This window comes from Catharus ustulatus, chromosome 3 (genome assembly GCF_009819885.2).
Source record: "Catharus ustulatus isolate bCatUst1 chromosome 3, bCatUst1.pri.v2, whole genome shotgun sequence".
Lineage (NCBI taxonomy): Eukaryota > Metazoa > Chordata > Aves > Passeriformes > Turdidae > Catharus > Catharus ustulatus.
Genome location: NC_046223.1, coordinates 58,752,737 through 58,767,799, shown reverse-complemented (window position 1 = coordinate 58,767,799; position 15,063 = coordinate 58,752,737). Strand labels below are relative to the sequence as shown.

The window sequence follows — 15,063 nt, the reverse complement described above, 5'->3', positions numbered from 1 at the left end:
TCCCAAGGCTTGCTTCTTGCTTTAGTGATTAAACAGTGAGTCAAAAGGGTAAATTATGGCAAGAGAGAAAAATCTAAAAGCAAAGGATGCATGGGCACAACTTCTTGCAAGTGAAACTGAAATTCCCTGATGGAGATCATGTAAATCTCTTCCAAGGAAACCCCAAATTCTGTATGCAAATGTTTTGCTTTTAGTGGACTTGCTCCCCAAGTTTCTGGATATACTTTTAAAAAATGCTCACAGGGGAAAGAAATCTTTAAAATGTTTGTGATATATATATATTTTATTGACTCTGCAGGAACTTTTTCAATAGTTGCCCATAAAATATTGTGTTCTTTGTGAAATAAGGGAAAGAAAGTCACACCGGGGAAGGCTCTGAGAAATCAGTGTGTCTTTAACCTGTGCTACAACTCTGCCGCCATGTGATGCAACTTTTTCATGGAGGAGGTGGCGGAGGGCAATGAGATGAAAGGTCCAGCTGGTTTTCTGCTAAAATTTATGGGTACGTGTGATGTTAGCTGTCCGAACCAGTGTTAATGTTGGCTACAAAAATAATTGTGTTCAGCTGTTAAGAACATTTTTCAACATTAGGGTCGGTAGTCATAGAGATGAATATTTGGTTCTATCAGTTGTTTTCTGACATTATAATTACATTGAATCAATTCTGTCATAAGTATGTTGGCTGAACATTCATCAGAATTATTACTTGTCGCATACAACTCTCCACTTGTTCATCAGTTCACGATGCTAAGCAGTGTGCAAAGCTCTTGTCCTTGTCCCAGAGGCTTTGCATGGAAAGGCATCTTGACTTACAGTACATGATTTATAACTGCTAGAATATGAATTTTTTTTTCTTGCAAAAAAGGCTGTGTTCATGTAACTGAGAAAAATCACTTGCAGATTTCTCAGTATCATTTGACCTGACACTGGTCAAGCATTATGACCTATGTGGCCTTCTAGGAGTGGCATGTAAAATGATATTTGCACCAGACTCAGGAGTGTGACCAATTTGAATAAGGCTGAATGACTGTGCGCAGGCAATCACAGGAGTGTTGCTGGACATTTGACTGAAGCCTGAATCAGCTCATTGCATTAGTCATTTGTCAAGCAAGTAAATCTTCTCCCACACTTCTGGCTTTGTTTCCACATTGGGATCTCTAAGGAGGATTAGGCCATCCTTGTATCCTACAAGGGGAAGATGGAGTTTTTTTGTTTTTATGCCTTTTCCACAGCAGTTTTGTTCTCCCCTCCTGGATGCTCAGCTGTGCCAAAAACCTGCTATCCTGACAAGATTTGTAGCTGTTCTTTCTTGGCAGGAATGTTGGGCAGGGCTGTGTCAGAACACTTTTGACCAAAAAGGAAGCTGGAGCGTTTGTCAGTCACAAATCAATTAGTAGAGTGGCTCGCTGATCTTGTGACTCTTGGAATTAATTTGCATTTATCCAAAGTATTACCAAAACTGCTGTATTTCTGAAATAATTTTCACAGTCAGGCTTGAAGCAATGCTGTGTCTGTGTTTAGCTTTTTTAGTGTATCCTAATATGTCTGCCTCTGGTGCTGTCCTGGTGCTGTCCCTTATCTCATGGTCATTCTAATAACTGGTAAAGGGCCCTGTTTCAGAGGAAGTGGGGAAAGAAAGGCACTTATGTCTTTGATTATAAGATTTTTAGTAGTAACCATTTTTGCTCCAACATCTACCAGGTTGAGCTAAATTGGGGCAGTGATTAGCAGACATGAACTGAGAAGGAAAAAAGTGCTTTAATTGGTATTCAAAGTCACTGATCTTCACCGAAGGGGCCATCCTGCATTCCTGTCAGCTGGCCTGGTTTTCTACTGTCAAACAATCTGACTGTATTCTTTAGAAGTGCCTATTTACCGTCTTTCAATCCTTTTTTTCTTAGGTTACTCCAAGTTATTTTGGACTTCAGGACAATGGTAGAACTTTTTATTTGGAAAGATATCATCTCCCCATCAAATATTGATACTTGCTTTGACCTCACTCACTTGATCTCACAATTTGTTCACCTAACAATTTTAAATGCTATTCTTAACTTTAAAAATGCTATTTTTAACTTTCTTTCTTGGCAGGTAAGAATCAAACTATCAGTTTGTATCTTTTTTTTTTCTTGTCTGTAAAAGCTTTGCTCAAAAGGTGATTGCTGTGTAAGTCTGAATATTTTTAAGGTGTGTATCCAAGTACGTGTTTCTAAGATTAAATGCTTGTTTTCTTGTTTTGTTTCTGGGGGTGTTTTGGGCTGTCCCTAGCTTGGTCATGCAGACACGGTGGTGTTTGGCAGTGCGAAACCCGATGATGTTCCTGCGAGCTGGATAAAGCCTGGGGCCACTGTTATCTATGGTGCTCATGGTCTTCTGTCAGGTAAGAGGTGATAAAAGGTAGCAGTTCTTGCAGGTGAGGCACAGTGAGCCTTTGAGATGTGTGTGGCATCTTGGTGACAGCACAGTGTGGCTGAAAACTACATCTCTGCAGGACAGTCTTTGGAGGTGTGTGTACAGGGCATGTGTACACCTTTATCTGATGTATAAATAGGGAAAAGATGTTAGGTGAGAGAAGGAAGGTTGGAACAGATTCTTTATACCAGGATGGTTAGTTAAGAAACGGATTCAGAGAATTCAGAGGGAAGACTTTTGGGTCGTCAGATGAGATATTACATAGTGCTATTTTATACAGTGTTTTATCCTGTGACTTCTGTGGTCTCACCTGAAATATGGGAAAAGGAGAAGAAGGGAAGAAATGTCAGCTTGCAAAGTGCTGTGAAACTGTCTGCAGAGAGTGGTGCGGGAGGGAGTACAGAAATCATGTGTAGTTAAGAAGAGGCAAAATGTCTCCTGCAGTAATTATTCCTGCAAAAAAAGGGTTTGGATTAATCTCCTTCCTCTCCCCCTAACTTGTTGTGGAGGGTGTATGTGTTCAATAATTTCTCAGTTGAAAAAATGTTACAGAATTTTCTTGGGAATAAAATTAAGAAGTCTTCCCAGAAGTTACTCTGCTGCTAGAATACCATGTAGTCATAATAACAACATGTAAATTTACATCTCCTGTATAATTTCTTAAGAGAAGATCTCTAGATCTTTTCTAGATTTTTGGTGTGCATATGAATTTAACTACTCAGCATCCCAATGAGATTATGCTGCAAATGAATAGGAAAATGAGGGAGTCCATGGATAGCATGGCTGGTTTATCTGGGTTTTTTTAAAAAAAACAACATCTATTGGTACAAAACTATGGAAATGGGTGTAAAACTGAGAAAAACTAATTGCATGGGTTTTAAACTAGGGATATTCCCTAAGGGCAAATTAAGCAGACACTCCATGCAGAGCTAATGCAAGATCAGGCTCATAATTAAACAGCTGCTCTTCCCATGCAAAGCATGGCCTTAGAAATAGATTTATTTCCTTGTCTTTCATGATATCCTCTTGACTTGAACAGACACTGCAGGTGTGGAGATCTGGGTTATTCACTTGGCTGTCCAAAGGCATTTGGACATCCATTGTCTACCTCCCAAAGCAGATCTCTGATTGTACAGAGGCACACAGGTCTCTTCAGCAGGTAGCCAGCCTGCTAGTGTGACACTGCCTTTCATGAAGGAGGAATGGGGGAGAAAGAGAAGGGAATAGAGAAGAGAGGGAGTGGTGGTACAGCAGTCATACCTACCTATAAGTAAATAAACTAAAAGGACTCTCCCTTCCTCATTTTAATCTTGCAAGTGGAAACTTCTTATGTGGCAGACTTGGGGTGGTTCTGACAGGATGGGATAAGCCAGTCTGTGTAGCCTGAGTGGGCATCCGGAGTGACTGGACTCTCCCAGCACTGTGTGCTGCCTGGTGCAAGTCCCACTTTCAGACACCTAATTCCCTCCATCAAGAAGTGAGTCTGAGCCTTCACAGACCTAAAAATTATGCACTATGACTGCATGCTATGTCTTAAGACTTAGATATCTTAATGCCTTAGTTGCTCTTAAGAACTATAGATAATACTAGTGTTTCCCTTCTCTGCAAGAGTGTTGCTAGAAAAGCTGCATTGCATACCACTGTAACATTCATTCCTAATGCAGGAAATGTAAGATTTGGCATAAGCATATACATTTCTTTGCATTTTTCAAGTTGTCGCAATGCGCTCTGTTGAGTACTGCCTTTTTTTGGAAAGGCAGCATGAGATTTTTATCAAGATAATTCAAGATAATTTATGTACCAAATGTCTATCTTTATGGTTATGTTTTTGAGGTTGTCAGAACCTTGGAGAAACTCAGCAGAAATACATTTTACCAACTGGAAAAATGTTGTTCTCAAGGCTTACTAGAGAGGTACATGAAACACAGGTGTCTGACAGGAAGAGCACAGTTTAGTTGCAAGATATTTGTGGAAAGTCCATTGTGGGGTAGTTGTGACCTTGGAGAAACAACTGAATCTCATAACTGTCTCTTGACTTCCATGGAATCTGGCTGAGGTGCTTGGAAATTGTTCTGGATTTTTTCTTGCTTTAGAAATGTCCGGCTTAACATCTGTGGGGTCGCAGGAGCTAAATGAAGCCTGAAAGCAATAATGATCAGGAAGTAACTTTTGTTCTTGCTAGATGGTGGCTAGATTTCCAACTTGTGTGGGTGTACATATCATTTAACACACTCACATGTTTTAAAAGTGCTCAGAATTTGCAAGGACATAGCTGAATTGGGGAAATATAATGTTATAAATCAGGGGAGTAGAGATAAAAGTGCTCACTCCAAAGTGACAATTCTTTCTCATGGATTTTTTTTTTATTGAAGATTTTTAAATTGTCACAGTTTTAAAACATTCTGCAGTTTTCTAACAGTGCAGCATCTGCTTCTGTTGCACTGATAATCTTGGAATCAGGTGAGTGGTGGTAGTGTCTTTCAGGAATATACTTTATATGTAAATGTATGGAAATGAAAATAACTTTCTGAACAAAACTTAAGGAAACCAGAATTATTTGGGATTTGATGTCCTACTCCTGTGGGGTCACTTGAAAGCTGAAACCCACATGGTTTAAGTATGTTAGTGGGAAATTCAACCATTTCCCCACCTCTTCTATATTCTAAGCTGCCTGAGTGGCCAGGTAGCACCTGACAACTGCTCTCACTCATCTGCACAACAGGGTATGAGTCAGAGGAGGGAGCACAATGTCTGAAGTTCAGCTGATCTGGCCACAGTCTGAAAGCAGAGAGTGCTATTCCAGCTTCCATCTGGAAAATTTATCCTAGGAGAGCTGTTGCAATCCTATGATTGTCTTGCTAACTCCATGTGTGCATGACTTTCACCTCTAGTTTCACCCTCATCCCTGTAAAAGCCTGGCTAGTCATTTGTGGGGTGACTGTGTAGCATAGGCAGTCTGAGAGAAATAGTTTATTGAAGGGAATTGTCTAATTCTAGTACGTATTTACACACATGCTAGCTCTGCCCTGATAAAAATAGTCATATTAAGCCAAGTAACATAAAAAGTCAAAATGTTTCTGTAAAGCACAGCTGTCTGAAAGAGGGTTTTAAACTTCATTCTTCCTACTTTATTTGTCTGTTTGGCAGCTCTCCCAGCGTGGTCTCAAAGCAACAAGAGTCAGCTTATGATTGTAATAGACTATTCCAGTAAAACTCCTCTGTCTAAATCTAAAACTGAGCATCTCCAGAAGAAATTGTTGGGATTTTGTTTGTTTGTTCTAATTGCAAGTGTTAATGCAAGTAGGACTTTTCAGACAGTTTCTTAATTAGAGTTTAATATGAGGACTGTTGTGTTCAGCTTGGTTAGCTTTGTCACTGCTGTGTGGATGCCTGCTGGCAGGAAAGTTTGAGAAAGGGTCAGGAATCACATGGAATGAGGCTGAGGGTGCCTGCGGAGAGGGTCTCTTGCTCTCTCAGTGATGGGAGTGGGAGAGTGGGCTGTAGCTGCCACCCTGTCTCCAGTGTGAGTGTTCTGTGCCCTGCTGCTCTGGGACCCTTGTTGGGAGGGGTGGTTGTGCAAGGAAACGTGAGCTTTTTGTACCAGTAGAGAAGGGGTGAACCGAGCTTGGCCAGGTCAGGGTTTGCACTTCAGCTCCCCCGTGGCAGAAAGGTTAAAGCTGTCAGCGTACAGTTGTTATTTTTTATTACAGTCATGTCTACGCCCTGCAGAATGTGGCTACGGCCTTGATATGCCCATAGGGACTAGGATGTGAATTTTGGAGAGATTGTGTCTAGTTAAAAGTCAATGAGCAACAACAGAAGAACAAACCAGAAGAAGGATTACAGCAAAATGACAAAATAATATGTTTAGCTGGGGTAGCTAATGTATGATTATAATTTGATATATTGCCACTAGAAACAATTATAACTGTCTCTGAAGTTGAAGTCACTCTCCAGACCCTCCAGAATACCTACTCTTAATATCATGCTGCTGAAGATAACTGTTGCTATTTAAAAAAAAAAAGGCATATACTGTTTCCAAGTTATAATAATCCTGTATGGTATTTGTGATCATTTCATTGTTCTTGCTCACTGTAATAGTGTGTCAAAGAGAAGACAGTCTTTACCATGCTCGTTTAGGTTCTATTTAAGAATGTATGTAACTTTTCAAATACAGCTGTGTGAATATTTTTTTGTGTGGGTTTGTGTAATATGTTTCAGAGCATACAGTTGCTCTCTGATTTTCATAGTATATTCATCCTTCTGGGTGATTTCATTTGAAATATTAAAGTAACCACTTACAATTTTGTCAGTAATATTGTTAAATTTCAAGTCAACATTCAGAATTTTTTTATTTGGATGTAAGTTTCAAATACACGTACTCCCACTCACAAAAGATTTGTGATTTATTAGTGCAATACTTATATTTTTCAGAGAAACACAGCCATGGTCAGCAGAACGATCCTGCTGCTGAAAAGACTGTTGGTTCTCTTGCAGTAGCAATGAGAATGCAGGTTAGTGTACAACTTTCAATGTTGTAGATTTGCTGCTCTTTGTGTAAGTTGCACAAATTGCTTCTACAAGTTTATATTTTAACTTTTGTTTTGCCTTTTTGAACATCTTACCTGACTTCCATTTTAATAGCAACTCTTAATCAGATAAAGTGATACCTATTACATTTAATTAGAGAAAGGTAAATTAAAAACCGGACATCTCATAATTCTGGTTAATACAGTAGAGCTTGGCAGAAGCAGTTGTGTTAATAGGCTAATGTCACTCACTCTGGTAAGACTGTGAAGATTGATTGTATCTGTCTACTTTTTTGCGTTATGATGGGTAGAGAGACCAAAAGTTTGTTATTTAAATTTGGAACCAGCATGAGTCAGTCAATGAACAATCAGTATCTTCCCTTATTTTTAAGGTGTGAGAGAAGAATAGTAATTCTCCATCTTACCAGAATAAAACATCCAGCTACTTAATTAGATACTCTTCTCTGCCACTTACGTGTTAATGGAGTTGTTTCTTTTTGAAATGTGGTCAAGCAATAGAAAAGAGGCTCTTACTTTGTCCTAAAACCATGAAATGAAAGAATTTTTAAGTTTGGGGGTTTTTGTTATCCTTTGCCATAGAAGTTATTTCAACATACTCTAGGGATTGTTTGAGATTAATGTTCAGCATTTATGATGCAACTGTTGTGTGCTGTTTTCTTGTTTAAAACCAGAACATGGTAAAAAACACGGAGCGATGGATCCATTCCCAGCGGCACAGGAAGTGGGACTTCCACAGCTTGAAACTTCAGCCCCTCTCCCCAGTGCCCAGGTAATAAGTGCTTTCAAAGAAAACTAAATATATCTTTTAAAAATGCAAGTGTGTCAACCTAAAAATGTTCCATGCCTAAGTAATTTTTAATCTTATGTGGACTATATGTTGTGGCATGTGTATGCTTCGTTGTGACCATGTGCTTCTGTTTGCCAGAGATTTTTATTTTGATGATATGCATAGGAGGCAAGCTTTCTTTATTGAAGACCTAAAGCTGGAAGGTTTCATTGATGGAGGAGAAGCCTTGTGCAATGCCAACAGAAGTGCAAAAGACAAGAAGTTCCTGATGGCTAAACCCTGATGTAGGAAGGTGTTCAGTTAAGGCTCAGTGCTTTCAATGGCATTTGAGTTTGTATTTATTTTCTTCCCTCAGTAGTAGTACTTTCTTCTGCATTAGACTTTTAAATTCCTGTGTGGGTGTGAAAAGCAGGAAGCATATTTATTCTCATAGCCAGAATCTTTTCAATCAGTTCCTGTCATTCACTTCCCAAGGCGCCTGTCTGGGCCTCAGGGATTTCAGGTCTGCCTTGGCACGGTTGCTACCATCTCTGACATTTTAAGCAGCCTGAGCTCTTCACTGCACTGAAGTGCTTTGCTATGTGTTGGTTGTGTTGGGTGACAGAGAGAGGAACCAATGACTTAAAAGTGAGGGAAGTGTCAACATTTTTTTGTGCTTGTTGATACACCTGCTTCTGCAGATGCTGAAGGTACCTCATACCAGAAGAAAAAGAGAGTTGGAACTGGAGGACAGCAGGATCTTATCAATGTGTCTAAATATAATGTACAATAATGCAAAGACGAGCAAGGCAGGCTCTTTTCAATGGGCCCAGTGACAGAACCATAGGCAGTGAGTACAAACTGAAACCCAGGAAGCTCCATTTGAACATCAGGAAATACTTCTTCACTGTGAGGGTGGCCAAACATTGACGCTGATTGTGCAGGATGGTTGTGGAGTGTCCATTCTAGGAGATACTCAAAAGCTGCCTGGATATAGGCAGCTAACTAGCTCTAGATACCCCTGCATAAGCAGGGGGGGTTGGACCAGATGACTTCCAGAGGTCCTTTCCAACCTCAACCACTCTGTGATTCTGTAATTCTGAATCCTACTGGTGTCTTTTTGAAAAACTATAGCAAAATGTTGTATTTTCTAAGCATTTTGATTTACTTTTCACTATCTCTTACAATAGTTTAATGGGAATGAACACAAATGTAATTTAAAACAGAGATGCCAAAAGAATGAGTTTTCTCTTGTAATCAGGGCTACAAGGGGGTAGAAATGCTTGAGCTTTTTCTGGGCTATCATGTAACATTTCTAGAACTGAAGCCTAAAAAAACTATCCTTAAATAATACAATTAAAATTTAAAGTATGTGATATCATGAGTGTGATGGTAAAAAAAAACCTTTCAAAAAAAGTATTCCCAACCCTCTCTATGACATTGTGTGTTTAGTACATAAATAATTACATAATAAGTAATATACACACACACCATAATATACATAGTAAAATATATATTACTTAATTAGTAATGGGACTTGCATTTATCTGCTAGCTCTATAACTTTGTCTTTTTTTTTTAAATGTAAAGAAACCCTTCAGATGGAAAGTATCCTGTAATAAAATGTAAGCTTGCGGTAATACACCACATTGTGTGGAAACAGATGGGGTTTTCATTGAAAGTGAGGCAAAACTGCTTGAGCACTAAAACTAAGAACATCTGCTTTTTGATTTCTGTGAGATCTGGGTTGAAGTATTTCCAAATACATTGGAAATGGAATGGAAAATTTTCTTACAGTATGCAGTAAAAAAAAAAGTCAGGTGAGTAGATGTAGAGCCTTCCTCCATCTTTTAAATTTTTCTGCATTTTGTAAATTATCACTTAACATTGTCAGTGATGGACTTCTTGCTCAACAGTTTTCATTCATGGGAAAGAACCACTTTTGCACATCTCCAATGAATATGAATAACATAACATAACGAATAATTCTGGTATTTCCAATGCAGAGACTATTGACTTATTGTCAGACTAAAAGAGTCAGCTGCAAATACAGACTTCTACAGGTATCCAGTCCAAATCTTTAATTTCCTGTGTTTTAGGAAAATATATTTAGTAGGAGGAAAAAAATGCAAGTTAACTTAGTTGTGTTAGTCTACATCTTTCCCCTCTTGCTAAATGCATCAATTATTTTAATGCAAAATAGTCATCCTGAAAATTTTCCTTTCTTAGATCTTTAAGGGACCACACTACCATCAACTTAGCAAGAATTTTCTGGGACTTGAGTTGTTTATATATAGTAAGTTCTGAGTGAAAACTTCAGATGGTCCTTGTCATGTGATGTTTGTAAGCCACTCCGTCTTGTGCTGTAGTTAAATTTTTATGGCTACTTGTGTTTGAAACCACACATAAGAAGCCAAAGGTATATCCTTCTACGAAAGCGAATGCACTTAGTAAGTCTTTGAAAGAAAGCAGGTTCCAGGTTAGTGCTGTGATTGAGTAACTCCTTGTCCTGTAGTACTGGATTATGTCATTGTTTGGGTGGATGGTTTCTGAGTTTCACTTAGCTGCTGCAGAGTGCAAAAGGGGGTTACTTGAGAAATATAAATGAGTAATGGAGCCAGTTTAGGGTTTTCTCAAAGAATTGCAAGCAATTAGGTTGGCGCAGACTGATCAGTTGCTGGGTGGATGCAGAACAGCCAAAATCCACTCACAGAGTTGAGATTTGGTAGTAGTTTTATGTTCAGTGGTGGGTATTTAAGGTCTTGCAGAATGTTTGAAAGTTCGGGACATGAGCTTTCATGCCATTGCCAGATTCTATCTTCAAAATACTGTCATCAACTGAACCTACAGGAAGACATTTAGCCTGGTTAGGCTGAAGGTAATATTTAAAGTTATTTTTGTGGTAATGCGAGCAATTTAAAGCCCAAGGAGACACCTCTTCACATCCTGTGTGCCATCCCCTGGGCTTCTGTGCTGCCAGAGCTTACAGCTGCTACATGCTTATGTGGACATAATGGGCAACTAGGTCAAGCTCACAAATGAAAATCCATGATGGAGTATTAAATCCAAAGACCTGAGGTTGTCCAGGTCAGGAATTGCTGATACAGTAGTGTCCCCTCCAACCACATCCCCTCAGGGAATCTGTGTGCTTACCTCAGCTGCTGCTCATCCTTTCTGGAGGTAGTTTGTAAGCTCACTGGAAGTCTTGGCTGAACCCTGTGCTTTAGACTCCTGCTCTGTGGCCATTCTTAACTTAGCTGTGCATGAATTGCATTAACTTAGAAGTGCATGAATTGGTCTTCAAATGCCTTGATTCCTTTGGTGTCCTCGTGGGGGAGTAACAATGTTGGTGCTGCCCTTGGATGAAAGGCGCTGCATGCACAAGCTTTGGGTTTAGCCAATGTATTTGTGTGACTGTTGGCCAAGGAATGCATGCACTTTTTAGTAAATTGTATGCGCTGAAATATGCTGTGAGGGAGGAGAACAAAAGGGAAAAACAAACCCAGAAACATCCATTCCAGTGGGACATGCTTGAGCATCCAGCAGACACATTTCTAGCTTGATATGAAAGCATTATGTAATATTTGGAATCTGATTAAACAAGAGACCTCTGTGAAATTGTAACAATTAACAAACACTGTACGTGATTTTCAATGTTATATTAGGTGTTACTTAATATTTAAGTTTGGTTAATAAAATGTGAGAGAGAATTGAAAAACTCATTACAGTAACTCTATTGTTGGATTATTTGCTGTTGTTTTGTGCTCTGTTGTCGACCACCTAAGCTGAGAGAAATCTCCTGGCTCCTATTTGTTTTCTTTTCCAGTGATATTGAGATTTCCCGAGCACAGTGTCCAAAAGCTGTTGATGTACTTGCCAAGGAGATAGGATTGCTTACAGATGAAATTGAGATCTATGGCCAAACCAAAGCCAAAGTACGTTTGTCCCTGCTGGAAAGGTTAAAGGATCAACCAGATGGAAAATATGTTCTAGTTGCTGGGTAAGAATGCTATGTAATGTCATTAATGTCTGCTGTTTCCACTCTTATTAATATAAACATGCAATTTACATCTTTTTTATACTCTGCACAAATAAGAATCTTGAGTGTTTTCATCTGTGTGTTGCTCTATTCTGAAAGTGTGCAGGTTTTGAACTTTTTTGAAATAACACTTCTTTTTTTACAAACTCTTATTACTGAAGTATACTTCATAAAAGGTAATTTGTTCTATGATTCTGTGAAATGTTGGTGTGTGGAGTTTTTTCTTACTGTTATATCAGAATTTTAAATGTTTAACTTGGATATTTAAGGCTGCTTGTATTGTGGCTGTTTATAAACAAACATTAACAGAAGCTACATGCTAATCTGTTGATATTAACAATAAATACTTCTTTTATTGAAGAACAGATTGCAAAGTTTAAAAAACCATGTTTTTTGTCTGAAATGTAGACATGTCTCCAGGCAGGCTTATCCTGCTTGCTTTTCCCACGATTATAGCAAATGCAATGCTCAGCAAGAATTATGCACTTCTCTTCTGAAGAGCTTCAAGTTTTTCTTGCATTCAGTGACACAACTTTTTCATTCACCTGGTATACTGAGTGAAAATGTCTGTTTGCAAGCAAACATGTGAAGGTTTTCATTAATACTTAAATTGCAGTGTATTCTTTATATTCTGAATTAATCTGTTAGTTGCTTCCTTTAAAGTAAAACCACTCAAGTTTAAAGTGCAGTTTAGGCTGATCCAGAAGGAGGAGGCTGTTATTAACCACCTTGATCTACTGATTCCTCACTGTGGCTAGTATTTCTCAAACTGTTTGCTTTACTGCCTTCCTGTGCGAACAGCCTGAATTTCTGGCACTGTCTGAGATGAACTGTTGTAGACTGAGAAACTTGATATCACAAAGCTGAGGCAGGCAAGACATGAAGCTTTCCTCAAAACTATATGATAGAAGTCCAGCATTAAAGATATTCCTGGAGGATGCTGGAGCAGTTAAGAGAAGGAAATAATAGCTGGTTGAGCTTTGTTTCCTTTGGCAGAGTTTTACTTTGATTCAAGTTTTTTTGTGGCACTGGAGAAACAAAAACAGGTTCGGCATTTGACTGAGTCAGAAGAAAGTTGCTGCCATGTATTTTCATGCTCATCATGTCAACAGCTCAGTTGGTCATCATGGTGCAGACCAATCCAGACTTCCCTAGCAGCAAGCCTCTCACAGAAGAAGAGGTTGTTTGAAGATGTCTGGAGGTGCAAAGATAGCAAGTTGCAAAGCTCCATTTGTTTTTTTGTCATGTCAGATTGCGTGCACCAGCGCTTACATTTCTTCACACTGCTTTGTCTCCTGTTCTCCTTCAGAGAAGGTATCTCAGGCAGTTGTCACAGAAGGAAGTGCATCTACATGTGGAAAAAAGGCAGAAGTTTTGACCAACAAGATGAAAAGCTGGCAAAAAGTAGAAAATTGTATTCTTTTTTAAGTTCACATAAAATGTAGCAATGCAGAATGGTGCTTCAGGAACAAAGGGCTGGGTTTGGTACCTGCCCAACCTGATGATGCAGTATGTTGCTATTTGTATCATCTCTGAAGTCATTGCAACTTGCAGGTTAGTGCAAAGCCACATCTGCTGCAGGAGGAGTGCCCAGGCAAGGTCACTACAATAGTAGGAACTAGTAGGAATAGTAGAAGCGTTCTCTTCTGAGTTCAAAGCTTGACTTTGAAATATAGTACTTATAAAACATACATATAATGTGTGTTTATATGCTCTCAGCTGCTCTCTACTGAAATGACTGTAGCAGATAACAACGATTTTAAGAAAAGTAGGGAACTCTGATGGGAAAATTTTCAATGCAATGCAAATCAAATATCACTAAAGTGTGGAAACTGGGAAGTGAAATGGTATCCTCATTTGCCTTCATTCTCTCCCTTGCCAAGGCAAGGTCAACCAGAGCCTGCTGTTTGGGTTATTATGTTTGTTCACAATAACCAAAGATACTTAAAAATTCTTTTAAAAGGATACAGTATAGGTCTTCAGAATAAATTTTCAGTGCTTCAGAGGAAACATTTAAGATATATGCTTATACTTACAGTTCTGGTTGAAATATGTGTAATGTGTGATGGGACCTTCTCTTGTGTGGAAACAGTGCAAAGTGTGTGTGTGTGTGTGAATTCAAGAAACTGCAAAACCTCCAACCATGATGCAGCCAGCAACATTTGTGCCTTTAATTGCACATTCAGACTTAAATGTTTCACAATGTCTAGGAATTTATAAATATTTGCTGCAAATGCATGTATAGTTTATTTCTGGTATGCTAAAGACCAAACTTCTTGTTATGAACAGGCAAATGCAACTGAAATGTACCTTTTTATCTCTGAGGATAGTTGTATTTATGGCTCTTTAAAAAGTTGCTAACTGCAAAGTCTTTTTTGTTCTTTCTGAATGCAAACAAATGTGGCTAAGTGTCTCATCCAATATAAACTTTGTATGCTGAAATATTGCAGTTTGATTAACAGATCATGACACCCGAAAATAGGTTGAAGACTTTAGTTCTTTATAAATTCAATTTACTTCTGTATGGAGACCTTTTTTTTTTTTTTTCATTCTTGCTTTTTTATTTTCTTTGTCTATGTTTGGCTTACTATAGAGTTTATGTTAAGACACTGTGAGGACAGAGCCACATGTTATCATGGAGTAGTTGGCACTTGGGCATCAACTGCCTGTAAACAGGATTTTAGTGTGCTGAATAGTATGTTGCAGGATCTGTTAACTCAAACTGCTTCCACTCATTGCCAGCTAAGAGCATGCAAATGAATGCAGCTTGTGCTTGACCTAGGAGCTAAGTTTAGTGTCCAGGGTAACCTAATCATGTATTCAAGCATGTAGATGGCATATTCACAGACACAATATGAAATTACAGCTGCAGTTTGTTAGAATCTGTGTGTGTGTGTGTGTGTGTGTGTTTTTCAGCACCTTGTTTCTAAATGCTCCAGTGCTGTGGCTTTTAGCAGATAATTCTGGGAACTTGTTCACTTAAAAAATGCAAGATGAAGAAGAATATTAAGTGGGAGAATTGTGCAATATAATGCTGCTTTTAATAGGAAGTTAACAAGAAATGTTAGATTTTGAATGCTGGAAAATTTAAAATCAGTACTTTTGTCCTGACATTAGTAGATTGTTCTGTGGATGAACTTTTCAGTAAGGTAAAATGGTGGAAACAAAAGTGGATTGTATTTCTTTTTACTATGTCTCTTGGGCTGCAAGGTGTTTAACAGCTAATAAAAAAGGAAGGAAAACAAAAGTTAGAGGAAAACTACAGGGAAGGATAAGAGGGGAAAATAACCCTGTGTTGAT

The 15,063-nt window shown here is 38.6% G+C and overlaps 1 protein-coding gene across 1 annotated transcript in view; it reads left to right on the top strand.

Moving 5' to 3' along the window:
* The window catches only part of MTHFD1L (methylenetetrahydrofolate dehydrogenase (NADP+ dependent) 1 like), a 144,808-nt gene that overhangs the window by 14,420 nt on the left and 115,325 nt on the right, over positions 1 to 15,063 (top strand). The window contains exons 7-10 of the mRNA XM_033055572.1: positions 2,266 to 2,377; positions 6,844 to 6,923; positions 7,631 to 7,728; positions 11,551 to 11,724. Coding sequence (XP_032911463.1) covers positions 2,266 to 2,377; positions 6,844 to 6,923; positions 7,631 to 7,728; positions 11,551 to 11,724 — 464 coding nt within the window. The remainder of the gene's footprint in view (positions 1 to 2,265; positions 2,378 to 6,843; positions 6,924 to 7,630; positions 7,729 to 11,550; positions 11,725 to 15,063) is intronic.